This window comes from Narcine bancroftii, chromosome 3 (genome assembly GCF_036971445.1).
Source record: "Narcine bancroftii isolate sNarBan1 chromosome 3, sNarBan1.hap1, whole genome shotgun sequence".
NCBI classification, from domain to species: Eukaryota; Metazoa; Chordata; class Chondrichthyes; order Torpediniformes; family Narcinidae; genus Narcine; species Narcine bancroftii.
Window position 1 is genome coordinate 107,822,123 of NC_091471.1, and position 19,249 is coordinate 107,841,371.

Genomic DNA, 19,249 nt, shown 5'->3' on the forward strand with positions numbered 1-19,249 from the left:
CGAAGTACAGTACTGCGTTGTTTCTCTCACTCCCACTTTTTGGTTTTCCAATTCCAACTTGATGTTATTCCAAAATGGGACGCTAAGAAGCGCTCCAGTGCAGCTTCGGGTTTGTTGCCGACCGTTTTTGATCTCACCTGTGGCATTTATTCAGACACGAGAGCAAAAGAGGGGCCAAACCCATGCACAGCCAATAACCGTAAACTTACAGGCTTGCACTCTCATTGTATGGAATGTTAATTTGTATATATGGCTCTGACATTATTTCCGAATTGCAATGAGTCCGACGCTAATTAATCCACCTTATCTCAGAATGTCACTATTTTTCAAATATTCGCAAATTTACGTTTTAAGCAGAGAATTTATTTTGGTCTTTGGTAAATCCATTATTAGGATTATTTTTTCCCCATTTTAAAACTATTGGACAATCTAGATTGGATCGGTGGAATATCACTCACGTTTCCTTTATCATACATGAAAACACATACACGTTACCTCTCTATGTGAAATTTGAAGGTTACACAAATCCGAACAGCAATGTTGCTGTTTACCAATACGACTTAAATCGGACTTCAAAATGTACAGGCAGAAAAGATGCTTAATGATTTTGTATAGGCTCGAACTTGCACTCAGACCTAGAGAAACTCTGGAATCTCCATCAAACCATTTAAAACATTGCACTCAGACCTAGAGAAACTCTGGAATCTCCATCAAACCATTTAAAACATTGCACTCAGACCTAGAGAAACTCTGGAATCTCCATCAAACCATTTAAAATATTGCACTCAGACCTAGAGAAACTCTGGAATCTCCATCAACCCATTTAAAACATTGAGTTGCACAGGAAGCTTTTCATTTGCCTCAGTGAGACAACAGTATTCACGAAGTTTAAAACATATAATAATCATCGTCTCAAAAACAAACTTCTTAACCAATATAAAATACAAGTTGTGTCTAATAATGTCAACTTTCCTTTTAAATTTCAACGGGAAGAGCCAGAGATTTTGCTCAATGCAGTAAATGTGTACAAATCTACAAAACGAAGGCTGCATTGCGACCTGCAGTTTAAAAAAAAATCATCTCCCTTTCAAATACCATGGGGAATGATGGTGGAAAGTTAAAGTTGATGCAGTCATGTCTTGTTCCCGAATAGATCTCAGAGTTCTAAACTGCAACTTTGCAAAGTTGTTACAAAATATCCGCTAAGTGTGCAGGAAATGCCATGTTTGGTTGCGGGTTGGTCAGTGCAGTGCGGACCCACCCGCCTGCCAGCCTGTCTCCAGTCCACTCCTGCAAACGGCGCTGACGTCAGGGTGCTTCCCCAGGCTCCCGTATAATGTTGCCGGGAGTCGGTCGACTCCGGTCTGTGAGGCTGCCTCTCTTCAGTCCACGCGTGTGATGTACCCCGTTGCCCTGCCGTCGCCTTCAGGTTGTGCCTCCACGCCGTACTGCAAGTGAGCGATGCGCAGAGCGGTGCCTGGGGGTTGAGATCCGCGCAACACACCGCCTCGCAGTCCCAGACCCAAGGGCTCGTCCGAGCGATGGCTGTCCGTGACAATATCCTGCCCATCAGCGAGATGTCGGCCGCCTCCTTCCCGGAGGTGGTGGAGCTGAACGTGGGAGGCCAGGTGTATGTGACCAAGCATCACACCCTGGTCAGCGTGTCCGATTCCCTCCTGGCCAACCTCTTCTCCAAGAACAACGACAAGGTGCTGCCCAGAGACAACCGGGGACGGTATTTCTTGGACCGGGACGGGTTCCTCTTCAGGTACATCTTGGATTATCTGAGGGACAAGCAGCTGGTGCTGCCGGAGCACTTCCCGGAGAAGGAGAGGTTGCTCCGGGAAGCTGAACACTTCCAGCTCGGCGACCTGACCAGGGTGCTCGCCCCCAAGGTCATGGTCAAGCAGGGGTCGGTGGCCGACGAGGCGGCACAAAGCGACATTGAGGAGAATTCGCAGGGCGCCGAGCTGGTGTCCAAGGCTGGCCCTTACTCGGTCCCGGCGGACAAGAAGTCCGGCTTTATCACCATCGGCTATCGCGGCTCCTACACTTTGGTCCGGGACAGCCAGGCGGACGCCAAGTTCCGCAGGGTAGCCAGGATCATGGTGTGTGGCCGCATCGCCCTGGCCAAGGAGGTTTTCGGGGACACTCTGAACGAGAGCCGAGACCCCGATCGCCCCCCTGAGAAGTACACGTCGAGGTTTTACCTGAAATTCACTTACCTGGAGCAAGCGTTTGACCGACTGTCCGAGGCGGGCTTTCACATGGTGGCTTGCAACTCCACGGGCACGGCCACCTTCATCAACCAGTACAGGGACGACAAGATGTGGAGCAGCTACACCGAGTACATCTTCTTCCGTGAGTTGCAACCCTTTCGCTGCATTTTTCTCCCATTCATTTAACGGCGGGACCTTACTGTACAACCACCATTCTGCACAGTCCGCAATACACAGCGCCAGTTACGCCCGGTCGACTCCTGCAACCTATTGAACCTGTGGTTCAAGTTCGTTCATCCACTTAGCCAACCTGTTTCCGAGTCCTCTGCGCTTCAGACGCTGTGAGTCACACACACCGGTCGGTCCCTGTGGTTCAAGTTCGTTCATCCACTTAGCCAAAATAATCTCAGCAGCCGGTCGCGCTGGAGAATAGTATGATCTTTACCTCGCTGAAGAGAGATGAGCAAAGTTACTTGGGGAATGACCTTAACCCTTTCCCCCGGTTGGAACAGAAAGAGCCACAGATGGCAAAGACAAGAGCGAGAACACGACTTTCCTTCCCGATATTAGATTTGCTTCTGATAGTTGGACAAGTTGATAAGTTATGCTAGAAACTCGTCTTTTTCTCCTCAATGCAGAATCCCAGTCATCCAATTCGTCTCAAAGCCATTTATTGAGGCGCAGCAATCGCCCCGGGAGAGACGGCCCGCTGTTGATACCGTTTCCAGCCACCGATCTGATCAGTTTTCTCGCAAACGTCAGGTCTGTGTGGAAACTGATAAAGGTGCGTCGGTGGGGAATGTATGAAAGGTTCAGGTGTAAGGTTTGGAGGGAGCCATTAGTTGGAACACAACTGGTCCTCTGAGTGAAAACACCAGGGACTTAAACGCGAGGACAGAACTACAAGGGAAAGTCTTGCGAATGGATTTAGTCAGGAAAAACTATCCTAACGTGACATCTACAATTAAGTAAAACACTTCTGCTGACAAATACTAATCAGCTGAGTGGAAGTGTTGGAAGCCCCACATTTGTAGATCCTTTGAGACGGGTTGCCCCCCCCCCCCCCCCCACCCCAGCTGTTTTTTTTTAGAGTCGCAGTTGTCGCTGCCTTTCCATTTGTTTCATATTAGGCTTAATTTTAATTGTTAAACGGATGGAGTGAATTATACGCGTGGTCGCAAACGCGTATGATGAATGCGCTTGTAACAGCGTTGAACACCTTATTGTGGATAATAAACAGTTGCCAAGTCAATCACACAGACATCAAGCATGAAATCCCATAAACAATTTATTTGCACTTCGGTGTGTACCTGCTTATTGAAGGAATAAGGGGCGGGATCCTATATGGGAACCGCGGAGCACCAGGAGTTTTGAGACAAAGCCATCCCGCCACTTTGCGATTTGTGTTTAAATTAGGCTGGGTGGGGGGGGGGGGGGGGAGGAGGGGGGGGTGAAATAAGGTACCACACTAATCAAAATGATGCAAACGCTGGAAATCGAAGACAAATATACCAGAAAACTCAACAGATCCAGCAATCTCAATGATTTTCACCAGAGATGGAAAATGTTTCAGTTCTCAGTTTTAGATGTAAATGTATTCTGTTTTTATCAACCTGTCCGATCACAAACTCTCACCGATTTTTCTGCTTTATTATATGGTCAGCAGTTCCTCCGAATGCCTTGTTCCCTCCTCCAGTTGCCTTTCAAAGATCTGCCTCTCCACATCAGTGTGTAAGATCTTCCTTTTTTTTTTACATTGAGAAATGGGACAAAAAACAAATATATTAACTCATTATCAGTATTTTCTGATTAATCTCTCACTTTTAACGTTGGAAGAGTCTTTCACTAGTTGCTTTGATTTTTCACCACATAGTTGCTTTAAAATGAGTTGGTATTTACATAAGTAACTGCTGTGAGATGGGGGAAATTATTTTTGTCTGATTAACTTTATGCTAATTTGGAACTTTGTTCCAAGTAGCTCCATAGTTAGGGCTGTAATGGAGGAACCATTGAGTAATCTTTTTAATTTATCAACACAGAACCTGACTTAAAAATAAATCCAGTTTTAATGTATTTAATATGTTTATTGCACACTGTAATTCAGACTAGTAATTTTACTAGTTGTTCATATTCAAATTGTAAGTATTATTATAATGGATTTTTGTTAGTTTTCCTTCTGAACTCCAAACAATATTTTTTGGCTGTTATAATTAATGAGATTTAGAACTTCTAATAAACTCTAGTCTAGGAATGTTTGTGTATGTAAAACCCAATCACAACTGTATTGCATTCATTTAACCACTCCTAAAATAGCACTGAATGTAATCTATTTAAATGGTAGTAATCTAATATACATAGTGATTCTACCTTATATTGAATTGAAGGATTCACCAACCATTTTGCATAATAATGCATTTCAGAGGCTAAAAGTAGAGGTAGAGAAATAAATCAAGAGGTATAGAGGATAGCAGGGGCAATTCAAAATGTGAAGTGGGGAAAGAGAACAGGAGAGAGGAGGGCATAATTCAATCCAAAAAAAAACAACAGGAACACAATCCCTCATTTCTCTCTCTTTATTGTGTCAAATAACTCTCTCAGGATTGTGAAAGAGATATTCAAAATAAAGAAATTACAGTTAAAACAGGTAACGACAGCACCTTAAGCAGGTGTAAACAATACAGAATTACATTCAAAATCTGTATACTTAATGCCTACTTTTGGGTTTAGTTCAAACCACTGAAACCCAGCTGTTATGCCTCTAATTTGCAAAGTAACACTTGAGCAGTTTGCAACATTGTGTTGGTTTAATGTATCTTAATTGCAAAGCATTGTCTAATGCATATTTCCAAAGGCATCGACTCAAAATATTGGACAACTAACCTCAATTATAAAAAAGTATTTTAAAATGAAAATTATTATTATTAATGTTCACACAAGTTATTATTCTAACCAAAGTTTCAAAATGTATTTTAACAGTTTTTCTATTAATATCCAGTGTTTTAGATTTAAAACAATGTGTTTTTGTTCATATGTGGTTTTGATAGTTAAACAACAGTCTTTATGTTTCTAATTTAGGAAGTGCCAATCTCACGTCATTTTGTGTGTAATACAGAGGCAGGACTGAGAGACCTGGTGCTGCATCTATCATTTGATCCTGAATAGAACTGTACAAGACATAGTCATTAAAGGGCTACTCTTGTTAATATGAGGCTGACCAAAGCAAAAGATAATACTTCTCATTGCTTTCTTTTTCTGTGATCTATGGGCTGACATCAGAAGTTTTAAACAGATTATTTCAATAATCAATGTATGTTCCTATTGAAATGCTTTTCTATGGACTGAGATGCTCCAAAACAGTTGCTTATGAGAACTTTCATAAAGTAAATTTGCACCCATACACCTGTGATAGCATATACACTATCTCATCAGTAAAGCCACAATAATAAGTGAAACTAAGGAAACAGTGAAATTAATTTTGACGATGAACATAGGTATAGAGGGAGTTTCACTTGAGGCACCATTATCAGCAGAATTTCAGTCAGAGTGAAACACCCTTGCAGCTATTTTTATGGCTTGTGCTTGCATTTCCTGAGACTAAATGGCATTAGCAGGTGTTAGGTGGATACAGGTGTGAGGGGTAAGAATATATGTCCTCACACAGGACATATATCATGAAAAGTATAGAAACTTAGTAAATGAGTCAAGACTTTTGTTTTATTATTTGCACATTCTGGGAGAATTTGTTCAGTTTTCTCCTTTGTGTTCTGGTCGATATTCATCCCCCAGCTAATCACTAAAAACAGAATGTATGGTCATTATCTCAGACTTATTGTGCAACCTTGCTGAGTATAATTCTCTGCTTGATTTCTTATTTTCTAACAGCAATGGCACTACAGAAGTGTCATCAGAATGCCTAATGGATAAGGGGGGCACGATTGAAATGTAGGATCTGTCTATTTTCAGGAAACAATTTATTGGTTTAGTGTTTAACATGACATTCTGGTCACTTACCTAAGTTGAAAGCCAAACATTTTTCAAAGGGGAAACTGAAAAATAAGTGCAGTAGAAAACCGTATGGGCCATTGAAGATGCACAGCTGTTCAATAAGATGTTTGCTCTGATCTTTAGCCTCAATTCCATCTACTTCCTGATCTACATAACCCTGGATTTCCCCAGAGTGTAACATACATGAGTATCTGATTCAGCCTTGATATATTCAATGACAAATTCACAGCCCTTTTTGGTAAAGAATTCCAAAGATTAACGGGAGAAGAATTTCTTCTTCACACAAGGCAAAACACTGTCATGCACCAAGCCTGCCTCCTCCTTAAAGAATCATCACTATTTTAATGAGGTCACTACTGATTCTTATGTTCTTTTGAGAATACCACCAGATGTTTCCTCATTCCAGGAATGAGTGGAATGAACTTTTGCTGAAGTTTCACAGATCAAATGCTGTGAAATCACTATCATAACATCAAATACTATTTTCATCATATTATATCATTAGGTAGGATTAATGGGATGCTGTGCAATGTGATTTCCTGCATAGTTTCTCATCTTTGCTTGGCAATTAAAATGGAACAAAGCCAATTCTCCAACACTTTTGTGTACCCCAGAATCTGCAGACATTCTTGTTTTAATCCACCGTGAAGTCTCTTGAGGGATGCCTGCCCTAAAAAAGTTTTCCTTCTCTCTTTGAAAGGAGTTCTGTCCCTCTGTTATCACCACGGATCTTAAGGTCCCAGCCCCTTCATTTCCTTCTGTGATCTTTTTTCTCCCCCATCACCTTCCAGCTCTTTTTTCTTCTTACCCCTCACACCTGTATCCACCTAACACCTGCTAATGAATTCTTTCCCTTCTCCTTTGACTCACCCTCACTTCATTTGGGCATCTACCTGATATTCAGCACTCGTGAAGATGGACTCAGGCCCGAAACGTCAACTGTCTTTTGCTCTCTGAGGATGGTGTTGAATTTCTCCACCACTTTTGGGTACTCGGTGTCCAACAACAATTCTTCTGCTTAGTTTCTTGCCTCTTTCATATAAATCCAAATGATAAAGGTCAGAAATGAGAAGCAACAAATGAAGTATTATGAAGAGTATTACTGTTGTTATGTAGAAACACAGGAGTAAAACTGTGTACAGCAAGGTTTCACAAAGTGATATCCTGTCATATAAAATATGACTCAAGTAAAAATGACATAAATAAAGGGAGATTTCTTTTGAGGCACCAGATAAAACAAAATATGTACTGAATGTACAAAAGGTATTTTGGATTTTGTTGCATATTCAAACGAAATTACAAGAATTATTTAGCTGGTATACTACTAGCTATACACAGGACATATATCATGAAAAGTATAGAAACTTAGTAAATGAGTCAAGACTTATCAAATTTATATTTTACATTTTCCTTAATATGAATGTGTGATTGCAAGAATTTACATTTATATGTAAATCATATGCTACATGATCCCTGGTTGCTGTGTGCAGATATAGTTTGCCTCGTTCTTTACAGTGGAAGATATATTAATGACACTGGACAACAAATTTTTTTGAAAGGTTTGCTCCCTGAATAAATATTGGGATTATAATAGACAACTTCAAGCTGAGCACAAAGATAATTTCAGATTTGCTATAACATGTAGGGATTTGGAGAAACATTAAATTAACATTTATTGAATTAAGTGTTTAATCACATAATGATGCTGGCACATCGCATTAGTTCAACTGACCTAAAAAAATGTTTTGGCGGCTGATTTTCATTCGTACTCAGCTTCTGATGCCTTTCGTGTCAGTGTCCAACAACAGTCGGTCAGGATTGACAGGTTCCAGTTGCCGTGATACCACTTTTTCATGGTTGCAAGTCCTGGTGAAACCTTTCACTATGTTCATTACAGACTGCACCAAGATCAGCAGGGAAGAAGTTCAGGTGCGAATGCAGAAAATTAATTTTCTTTTTTTTTAAATTTTTTTTATTTTTCACACTCTGAACCATACTGACCAAAATACACAAAAATGAATTTTCAATGACTCGTTGTACTTCATGCTTTTGTCCACTTGAATTAGTCTTAAAATATGACAGGAAATCACAAAAATAGGTTATTTTGTGATCAGCAGCCTAAAATCCATAAAATATATCCAAACGTTTTCAGGAAGCAAAATCTTCATTGTCAAGTGTGATTAAAAAATTGAGCGAGGAACTAAATACCATCACCATCACTAACGAGTTAGGATTAGGCCAACTAAAGACCCTCTAGATCAGGGGTGTCAATCTCAAATTCACAGAGGGCCAAAATTAAAAACTTGGACTAAGTCATGGGCCAAACGAAATATTTATTGAAAATTTTCAACAACATCTGCATGTTTTCTCTTCTTTCAACATATGTAATGTTAATTTTTTTCTTATTAAAATAAATGTTTAATAATAGTTTTGGTTAAACTCTTTCCAGAAGAAGCATTAAAAAATGAGAAATAAAATGTTCAATAAATAATATTTCTCTATAGCCTTTAAGCTCCTTTTAAATGTATTTTTTTTCACAAGCCAACAAGTCAAAAAAATAACAACTTGCTTCAATGACAAACAGGTTTGTCTTTTAAAATGATGAACATATAGTCTGTGTCCCACCTGTCTTGAAAGGTCCTGTTTTCTGTCTTTCGTTTGGCCATTTTTCGTAAGGGGTTTATTACATGTGAGTTGGGCGACAGGTCGCAGATGCTAATGAAAGTAAAGAGAGGAGGTGGGGGCGATTAGCGGGCTGACGGGCCGGCGCCAACGCATTTGCAAAGCATTCTGGGATTTGTAGTATTAGCTGTGCATGCGCTAGACTGGCGCGGCGGCCAGCGCGCCAGCTCTAATACATATTTGATATGATCTTGCGGGCCAAATGTAATTATATCACGGGCCAAATTTGGCCCGCGGGCCTGAGTTTGACATGTGTGCTCTAGAGGGTTGCATCATCAAATACTCAAACAAGTGGCGACAGAAATAGTGGATGGAATGGCTGCAATCTTCCAAAACTCCTTAGATTTCAGAGGAGGATTGGAAAAGTGCCACCTTGTTCAGACAAAGTGGAGGGCAAAAGCCAACAAACTATCCGCTAGTTTGCCTCACATTTATAGAAGTAAAATGGTGGAGTCGATTATTAAGACTAAATTGTTGGAATCTGATCATATTCAGCCTGGTTTCCAGAAGGGGAAATAATTTCTCACACATTTATTATAGTTCTTTGAGGAACTCTCAGCCAGAATGGACAGAGTGGTACAATATTTTGACTGTCAAAGCACATGCAGCAAAATTCCAAATAAAAAGATACTTTGAAACATACAAGCAGATGTTGTTGGAGATAATATGGCCAACCACCAGGTAGCCACATGTCGGGATGAGGGGGATAATTCTTCAGGTTGGCAACCTTCAACCACTGGAGCACCATAGAGATCAGTGCAGGGACTGGTGCTGTTTACGTCCGATATTAATGAGTAAGAGCAAGGAAGTGAATGCACTGTATTCAGATTGGTGGATGATGCTGAACTAGGAAGCAAAGCAAGCTGTGAGCAGGATTAGCAAAATCAATTTAAAGAAAGATTCACTTCAGAAAGATGATCGCGAAAACAGATTATGTGGAGAAAGACTGCAGAAAGCTACAGTACGAGGAGGAGGGGCAAGGGAATTTGGGGGGCATTTGTGCATGAGAAACAGAAATCAGATAATTGGGAAGGCAAAATTACCTATCTATATACTCCAATGCATTGGAGTATATAGATAGGTAAATCTTACTGCAAAAAAATTAAAATGTAGCTGTGGAAGCGATTCTGGGAGAGAATGTTGTCACGCAGCTTGAGAGCAGCAGGGATTTCAGATGGGGAGCAGTGAGAGCAAAGGAGAACTTCTTCAGGGCAGGCATCTCTGGAAGAGATTTTACAGAGTTTTGCATGATCATATTGAATGTTTTTAGGGTAGAGGAACTGAGTTGTACAATCTCATCTTGACGACAGAGCGAGCTGGGAGCTGTCCCCAACCTGGAACATCTGTACCACAGGAGTGTTGTGGCCTCTTGAGAACACATCACAGCCAAGCCAGGGGCCCAGATAACTTGTATGGGAAGCTATCCATTGTAGGGTTAGAATCAGATTAAAGTAGCTCCTCTGTTAGTTAAATAGAAAAATAGATTTGTTGTTATTCTGACCTTGATTGCATTACAATATTTGAACGATATGATTGTATGTGAATTATGGTAGACAACAGTTATATTTGATTATACTTTGCTGCACTCCCCATCTCCCCTAAACTGTTATTAATTGATAAAGAGTATGAAAATATAAAAATAAACAACTGTGATATACAGTGAAAACTAAAACAGCAGTGGGGTAGCCTAGTTGAATATTTTAATTTTAATGATATAGCACAGTAGAAGGCCCTTTTGGCCCATGAACTCTAGGTTTTGGAGGATGGAAGGAATCCAGAGCACCTGGAGAAAACCCACACAGGTCATGGGGTGAATGTACAAACTCTTTATAGACAGCACCAAATTCAAACCGGTCCTAATCGCTGGTGCTGTAAGGGTGTTGCACTAACTGCTATGCCAACCATGGCATCCAAATTTCTTATTGTATTTCTTGCCTTTGTATTTTGTTCTAAGAATTATTTTGTTTTTCCTCAGAACTTAATTTCATTTTCTCACATCTCTTAATTTTGCTCTCCTCCTTTGTGTTTTTCCTGAAATTAGAATTTGCATGTTAAACCCCCATTTCATGACATAAACACAGAAAATCTGACTGGTCTTGTTTTGGTTTTGATGGCATGGGCATATCCAAATAAATGGAAAAAACAGAGCAAATCTAAAAGCAGATAATGTAATCTAATGTCTGATCTATACAGTCTTAGGGCACTGTAGATCGCAACCCGGTCAGTCCCACTGTAGATCACACCCAATCAGTTCCACTGTAAGTCACAACCCAATCAGTCCCAATGTAGATCACAACCCAATCAGTCCCACTCGAGATCACAACCCAGTCAGTCCCACTGTAAATCACAACCCAATCAGTCCCACTGTAGATCACAACCCAATCAGACTCACTGTGGATCACAACCCAGTCCGTCCCACTGTAGATCATAACCCAGTCATCCCATTGTAGATAGCCGTCTTCACTTCCTGCTTCCGGGTGTTCTTCTGTTAGCTCTAGCAGTATCACCAGTAGACAATATATGAAAGTTGTCTTTTGCCAACCTGTGTCCAACCCCTCCAGACTCGATTAAATCGGAGTGAGAATTCCACTCTATAAAGATAAATAGACTGAATTCCAATTTGAATGATACAAAACACAATCATTAATGCTCACATGTGTAAGCCACCTGTTAAAGGAACACTTGGCTGCAAGAATATTAGTTACAAAATACGCAAAGCTCTTATTCTCACAAACCTTGCTGTGGGATTTATTTTCGTTAGTCAAGATTTGATAGGAAAGCACTGCAGCAATTTACTCTTGCACACAGCAATGGTTTCAGTGCTACAATTGCTGTCTTTATATCTGTAGCGCAACAGTGAAACTCATCACTGGATGGTATGCAACTCAAATAATGAGGCTGAGAGCAAAACAAGCAAGCACAAGATAGATTGTAAATGTTCTCTTCTTTAATCTATTCAATATTCTATTCCTCTTCCCTACTGGCATTTCACTTCTATACTCACCATTAAAAAGCCACCTAACTTTGTAGCATTATTTATATTTCTGACTCACTTTGTTGAAAGAAATACGTATATTCTGTTTCCATTATCAAGATGAATTAAAGTATTGCTGAAGGTGTTTTTACTCATAGGTCATCACATTCTAGTAGAGAGAGCAAAGTTACATTGTATTGGAGTGCAGGAGCTTATGACCAGACCTAGTTTAGCATGTCTAACAATCACTACTGGGGTAACCTCTGATGCAGGCACATAGTTCTGATTTCCCAGAAGCTAGAGGGCCAGTAATCTTTGTCATATCCTAAGACTAAATAAAGCTGGAACCATTTTATGAGTGGAAATTTTCTCTCTAGTCCTTTACTTTGTATTGTTATGGAACAGTGGACCTGCAAAATGACTTTTTAGATCTTCCTTTTGTTTAATGAGCAAAATGATGGTTAGTTTTGGGCAACATATGAGCAATACTTGAACTGCTAGTTGGTGATCATTGGGTTTTTGAAATAACTCATTATCTCCCACACTGGTGATTAATCTTATTTTTAGTGTAGAGTAGACAAGTGTGGCTCATTTGTGTATTTATCGAGAGGCACATTCTATCAGAATTAAAAATTTACTGAAGCCTACAAGACTGATTCACCGTGTTCTTCCAATGGTGTTAAACTTATTGAATCTCACAAGTCAACCTATATGTAACGTCTCAAATATATTCATATTCAACTATTTAATTTGATAATAATATATTTTGCATCATTTGGTACTGAAAATGCAGAATTTAAATAAAATATTAAGAGGGAGCACAACAAGATTTGTGGGGTTTGCCATCATTTCACACTCTTCACTCATTATTCTCAAGCTTTACTTATACCTCCTTGCAACTCATTGACTGCTGTCTGCCTAATTCAGCAATTAGAACAAAAATTACGTTCACTAGGATAATCCCAGGAATGAAAAGGTTATCACATAAGAGGAGTGTTTGACAGTTCTTGGTCTGCATTAGTTGGAACTTAGGAGATTTAGGGAGGATCACATTGAAACAATTCAAATGTTGAAAGGCATAGCCAGAGTAATGTTGAAAGGTTGTTTCCCATGGTGGGAGAGTCGAGGACAAGAGGGTACAACTGGATTGAAGGGTGTCTGCCTAGAACAGAAATGCGTAGGAATTTCTTCAGCCAGAGGATGGTAAATCTATGGAATTTATTGTCTCAAGTGGCTGTGGAGGCCAGGACATTGGGTGTTTTTATGACAGAGGTGGGTTCTTGCTCAGCCAGGACATCAGAGGTTATGGGGAGAAGGCCAGGCAGTGGATGAGTGGGAAAATGGATCAGCTCATGATTAAATGGCGGGGCTGACTCGAGGGGTTGAATAGCTTATTTCTGCTCCTATGCCTTATGGTCTTATTTCATTTCATCTCCAATGTTCTCTTTGAAGACATACCCAAGGAATTAGACAACATTGAACTGGGTGCAATCAATATTGATTATCAGTGGGCAAACCCCATTTCAAGCAGCATCATTCATGTCACACCCCGCACAATAAACAGTTACTGCTGCATTGCAATTTTTGGACCATCAGCTTTCCATTGCTGATTTGTTTAATGAGTGAATTAATGGTTAAATTAGCTGAGGGTCAATCCTAGTGCATGAAACTCATCACTGGATGGTATGCAACTCAAATAATGAGGCTGAGAGCAAAACAAGCAAGCACAAGATAGATTGTAAATGTTCTCTTCTTTAAGTGGAGTAATCCATTCAATATTCTATTCCTCTTTCCTACTGGCATTACACTTCTATACTCTCCAATTCAGGCACCATTAAAAAGTCATCTAACTTCATAGCATTATTTATATTCCTGACTCACTTTGTTGAAAGAAATATGTTTCCATTATCAAGATGAATTAAAGTATTGCTGAAGGTGTTTTTACTCATAGGTCATCACATTCTAGTAGAGAGATCAAAGTTACATTGTATTGGGGTGCAGGAGCTTATGACCAGACCTGTTTTAGCATGGCCATCCACCATGGGCTAGAAGGGTTAAAATATCTTTCTGTATAATATTCTATTCCATTATATTCATGCTTCTTTGTTAAAGTACTGTTGTCAATACATGTTCCAGAATTAAAACTATTTGAATAAGAATATTCAGCTGTGAACAAATAATTTATATCATAGAACAACCAAACAGTCCACTACGAGTGCTTTTTATCCCAACGAAAACTACTTGTGTTATGAGCAGAGAATCTATCAGAATTACTCATCCTGAAATTTAAGAACAGTCCACGATTATTAAAAGAAGGTAACAAGGTCTTGGAAATAACATTATATATATATATATATATATATTTTTTTTTTTTTACAATCCTCTGTGATAAGTGAATTGTACAATTATTTCCAGTGTAAGGCACACTAACCTAATGCTCGCAACGGTAAAGCTGATATATCTTCAGGATACAACAATTTAATGAGAGACAGACTTAGTTTTAAAATGAGCTGCAGGCATTATGTTAGACTGTGCTTATACAGAAATTTATGATAATTCTTTATGTAAAATGTCTCCTGAAAGATTTAGTTACTAGTAATTGTTTTTTTTTCTTGGGATGTTAACACACCGGGGACCTTGCTTGCGAAGGACTAAGCTCTTGAAATAGTCCCTGGGCTACTGTTGATTTTTCTGGCCCCATCTGAAAGTTCAAATATTGTCAAACACTGTACAGTGTGAAGTTGCTTCTTAATGATTAGTGGTCCACCTTTGCTGCTCTATTAATAACTTAACCCTAATTGACTTAAGTATGTAAGCGACTCAGCTGTTTCTGACAGGATGCCACGTGAATTGCTGAGGGACCCACATTATATTACTCTGTCCGTTTGTACAAAGTAGAAGACCATAAGAGATAGGAGCAGAATTGGGCTGTTCAGAATTGAATCTGCTCTGCATTCAAATAATGGCTGATTCCTTTCAACCTGATTTTCTGCTTTCTTCCCAAAACTTTACTAATCGAGAATCTATCAACTTTAAATCTACAGAACAACTTAGCCTCCACAGCTACCTGTGGCAGTGAATTCTGGTGAAATTTCTCATTTTTCTTCTAAAGGGAAATCCATTTATTCTGATAGGGTGTCTTCTTTTTCATTCTCTCCAACTTGTGGAAACATCTTTTCTATATCCATTCTGACAAGCCCTTTCAATATATTTCAATGAGAATCTCCCCTCATCCTTCAAAACTCTAGTGAGTACCGGCCCAGAGCCATCAAATATTACTCATCCTTGTCATTAAGCAAGCTCAACTAATCCGAACTAATTTAGTAGATGACTCTCACATTTTAAGAGAGCTTGAGAAAGATGAAATGGAAATGAGAACGTAATCGAAAATAACTTAGCTTTTTAAAAATATAAATCATACTTATTTTAATTTCTAAACTTTTATACATAATTGAAATAAAGCATTGTAAAATACCCAAAATAGACTGACATATTTTCAACAAATGAATTCACCTTTGAAAGACACACATCAGTCAATTTCAAGCAAAGGTTTAATTTTCTGGATTTTATTAAAATTAATTGAAATTAAATCATGTGAATTAAAATATTTCACTAACATTCTGTTCAAAATAATGCACCAGATTAGCCTGGTGAGAGAAATTTGCAAGAAATTAAAAAACAAAATTGGGAAAAAAAAATCTAAATCTCCAATAAGGCTTTCCTAATGTAAAAGTAAAAGTTACCCGAAAGAAAACATATTTGAATGCACGTCTTTAGTCTAAAGTATTGAAAACCACACATCTTGAAGATTCTAATTGAGCCATTAGGCTGGAGAAATGTAATGTTATCTTTCTTACCAGGTCCATAATTGTTTAATGTTGGGTTTACATCGATGGTGGGCAGGCTATTATGGGAAACTTGATCTAAGCTTTCTTGTGCTATATCAGCTATTAGAAGTCAGAGTCTTAGGATTTGCATTGATATATCTCAGGAATTTTACTTTTTGCATTGCACAGGTGCGTTCAATAATTAATCCTTTTATCTATTCATAGTTTTATATGAAATAATTCCAGTTTGCTAATATTTAAATTGTAAACATCACTTTAAACTTAACTGAACAGAAATAGCTATTAAAATAAGTTACTGTATTTTGAAGCTTTATTGTCATAATTTTAGTAAAAACTGATCTGCAACACTAAGTGTCTCAGAAAGGGTAAAGTACTGGTTATTTAGCTATAAATTAGCTTTCTTTTGTTAGAAAGGCATAGGTTAAATTTTGATGCAGGAATTTACCATTTTTTTCTTAAGAATGCTAGAAGTACTAGTGCTCGATATAAAGCACTTATACTGTTTCCTTTAGATATTGTCAACTGCCCAGCTGAGTGCTTCCTGATGCCTGAAGCCATTGGAAACTCTCTTGGCCAACTCATGGATTTTATTCAAGATGTTTAATCTGATTCTGAAATGAAAGGCTCTATGCACTAGATAATGCACTCCCCACTGTACTCATATTATAATATCAATATTGTTCATACTGCGTAGCAGGGCAGGATTTGGGGAATCAGTGGCATATTAACTTCTGCTGGAACTTATAAGTGGAAAAATAAGTGAGCTTTTAAGGTGAATAGAAGAAAGAAAAAACATGTTGGTTCACTCTCGTGCAAGGTTGATGCCCCTATACTTTACATAGACATTTCAGAGTGAAGGGCAAGATTTTAGATTTAGATTTACTTAATACTAGCAGGAAACCCGGCATTGTCCGGGAAATAAAACACTCATTTGTTGACTACATGTTTGAAACAAAGCACCCAAAAAAACTTCATGGCAATTTTCAGCAGACTCTTGTTTTATTATGGAATGCCTGGCAGCATCAGCACTGAGGCTGGCTTGGCATTGTTCCTCAGTTTCCTGTTGCCTGCTCCTTGTTTGTCTGGAGGCCTGAGCACTGAGGCAGGCCTAGTGCTGCTGTTCTGTTTCCTGCTGCCTGCCCCTTGCCTGTCTGGAAGCATCAACAGTAGGCGAGACTGATGTTCCTCTGCTATCTCTTGCTTTTTCCTTTGTCTAACTCTACGGGCTTGTGAAGAGCTTCTGCCAATGTTGTTTCACTTGTTTGGGCCCATATTAAATGGGGTTTGGTCACTAGATTGATGAACAGCACTGTAACTAATCAAGATGTTCCTGGTGTGTTCAAAAATTTATTTTGAACTTTTGAATTTCACATGACATTTCTAGAGTGCTCCATATCGATTTGCATGGAGAACAGACAAACAAACAAACGTACATGCACAAATATAGATTGCCATGTGAATTGAGGTACAGGGAAACAATTTATTTTGCAGGCCATTCAAAGCCTTGCCACACACTGGCACCATCTTGCTAATAAAAAGGAAAGAAAGAAAAGAAGTCCCTTCAGAGACAGCATGAGGTCAAGGATCACAACTCGTGAGCGAGGATCACGGTGTGAGGTCCCAGCACGTTGATGAGGATCACAGTGCAAGGTGAGGGTCACAGCATGAGGTCAAGGACCACAGTTCATGGGTGAGGATCTCCATCAGTACCAAAACATCACAGCTGTGTTCTTATCCCTCTGCTCTGCACACTTTACACCTACAACGGTGTGGCTCGGTACGACAACAACACCATCTACAAATTTGCTGCTGATATTACAGTAGAGAGTTGTTTAAAAAGGGGCGATGAGTCAGCATTCATGAATGAGATTAAAAACTTGGCTGAGTGGTGCATCAACAACAATCTTGCACTCAATGTCACCAAAACCAAGGAGCTGATTGTAGACTTCAGGATGGGAAAACCTGATGTACACGCTCCAATGATCACTGGGGGTCAGAGGAGGAAAGAGGAATTTAAGTTCTTGGGAGTCACTATCTCGGAGGATCTTTCCTGGACCCAGCACATCAATGGAATCGTGAAGTAAGCACTACAGCACCTCTACTTCCTTAGGAGTTTGCAGAGGTTTAGTATAGTATGACATGAGAAACCTTGGCAAATTTCTACAGAGGTGTGGTGGAAAATGTGCTGACAGGCTGCATCATGGACTGGTACCGGAACACCAAGGCCTCTAAGCATAAAGTTCTGTGAAAGGTAGTAGACGCAGCCCAGGACATCACAGGCAAAACCCTCCTCACCATTGAGAACATCTACAGGGAACGCTGCCATCAGAGGGCAGCGATAATCATCAAAGATCCACATCATCCAGCACCTGCTCTGTTCTTGCTGTTACCATCTGCAAAGAGGTATAGATGCCACCAGACTCACACCACCAGGTTCAGGAACAGCTGCTACCCCTCCACCATCAGACTCCTCAATAATAAACTCAATCAGGGTCTCATTTAAGGACACTTAATTTTGGACTTTATTGTTTTTTTTTCCTCTGTGTTGCACAGTCAGATGTTTACATTACTTTATTTGTTTACATGTGTACATTGTGTATAGTGCTTCTTGCACTACTAATAAGTGGTGATTCTGCCTCATCTGCAGGAAAAAGAATCTCATGGTTATATGTGATGTCATGTATGTACTTTAACAATAAATCTCAATCAAAATCTAGGATAGCTGTTGCCTTGGCCTTAACCACTGTGTTCTTGCATGTTGTCCATCAACAAATGGCCTGTGGATGCCAAGCTGGAGCTCCCATTGCCAGCTGCTTGTTCTCCAACGCATCTACTTGACACCTGGTTCTGACTCTCAGAACCCCTCAGTGCTGCAATTGTTTATTCTGAACTATTAGTGATGCCTTTGAAGGTGTTTGTGAGTCAAAATTCCACTGATTGGTAGCCTTTAACCCTCTGGATCTGATTAAAACAGGTGCCATTAACCTGCATAAAGAAACATAAGAACTACAGGTAAACAAGAAAAATTAAGCAGGCTGGAAATGGAGCAACATTCAAAACACTAGAGGAACTCAGCAGGTTAGACAGCATCCATGGAAGGCAAAATATAGTCCACGTTTCAGCCCCAAACCTTCCATTGATACTACCTGATCTGCTGAGTTCCTCCAGCATCTTGTGGGCTGCATGAGAACTGCAGTTTCTAGAATCTTGAGTGAACAAAGAAAAGATGGAGTGACTCATTGGTTCAGGCACCATCCATGGAGAGGGTCCCATCCTGAAATGTTGACTGATAATTTCTTTGAACGGATGCTGCCTGACTCATCGAGTCTTTACAGCTTCTCTCTGCTCACTCACCGCTTAATGGAATCACTGTTTGGTTATTTGACGCTGTTCAAAATAGGAGCAAAGCCAAGTTGTCCAGTCCCACTTATTCCGTTTGGTGTTTCTCGGTGCTGTGCTACAAGTGGACAAAGTTTCCAGAGATAGGCAGGATGGAGCTTGAACCTGCTGCTTGTGTTCCC

The 19,249-nt window shown here is 39.7% G+C and overlaps 1 protein-coding gene across 9 annotated transcripts in view; it reads left to right on the forward strand.

Annotated features, from left to right (window-relative positions):
• The first annotated feature begins 1,287 nt into the window (after positions 1-1,287).
• LOC138757458 (BTB/POZ domain-containing protein KCTD8-like) overlaps positions 1,288-19,249 on the forward strand; it is a 179,122-nt gene continuing 161,160 nt past the window's right edge. For 2 of the 9 annotated variants that reach the window (XM_069924759.1, XM_069924766.1), the window contains exons 1-3: positions 1,288-2,361; positions 2,858-2,981; positions 3,883-3,950. In XM_069924759.1, the coding sequence (XP_069780860.1) occupies positions 1,542-2,361; positions 2,858-2,981; positions 3,883-3,950 (1,012 nt within the window). In that variant the 5' untranslated portion in view covers positions 1,288-1,541. Of the gene's footprint in view, positions 2,362-2,857; positions 3,004-3,882; positions 3,951-19,249 lie in introns of all 9 variants that reach the window. The other 7 variants (XM_069924764.1, XM_069924765.1, XM_069924762.1 and 4 more) reach the window with 4 other exon arrangements.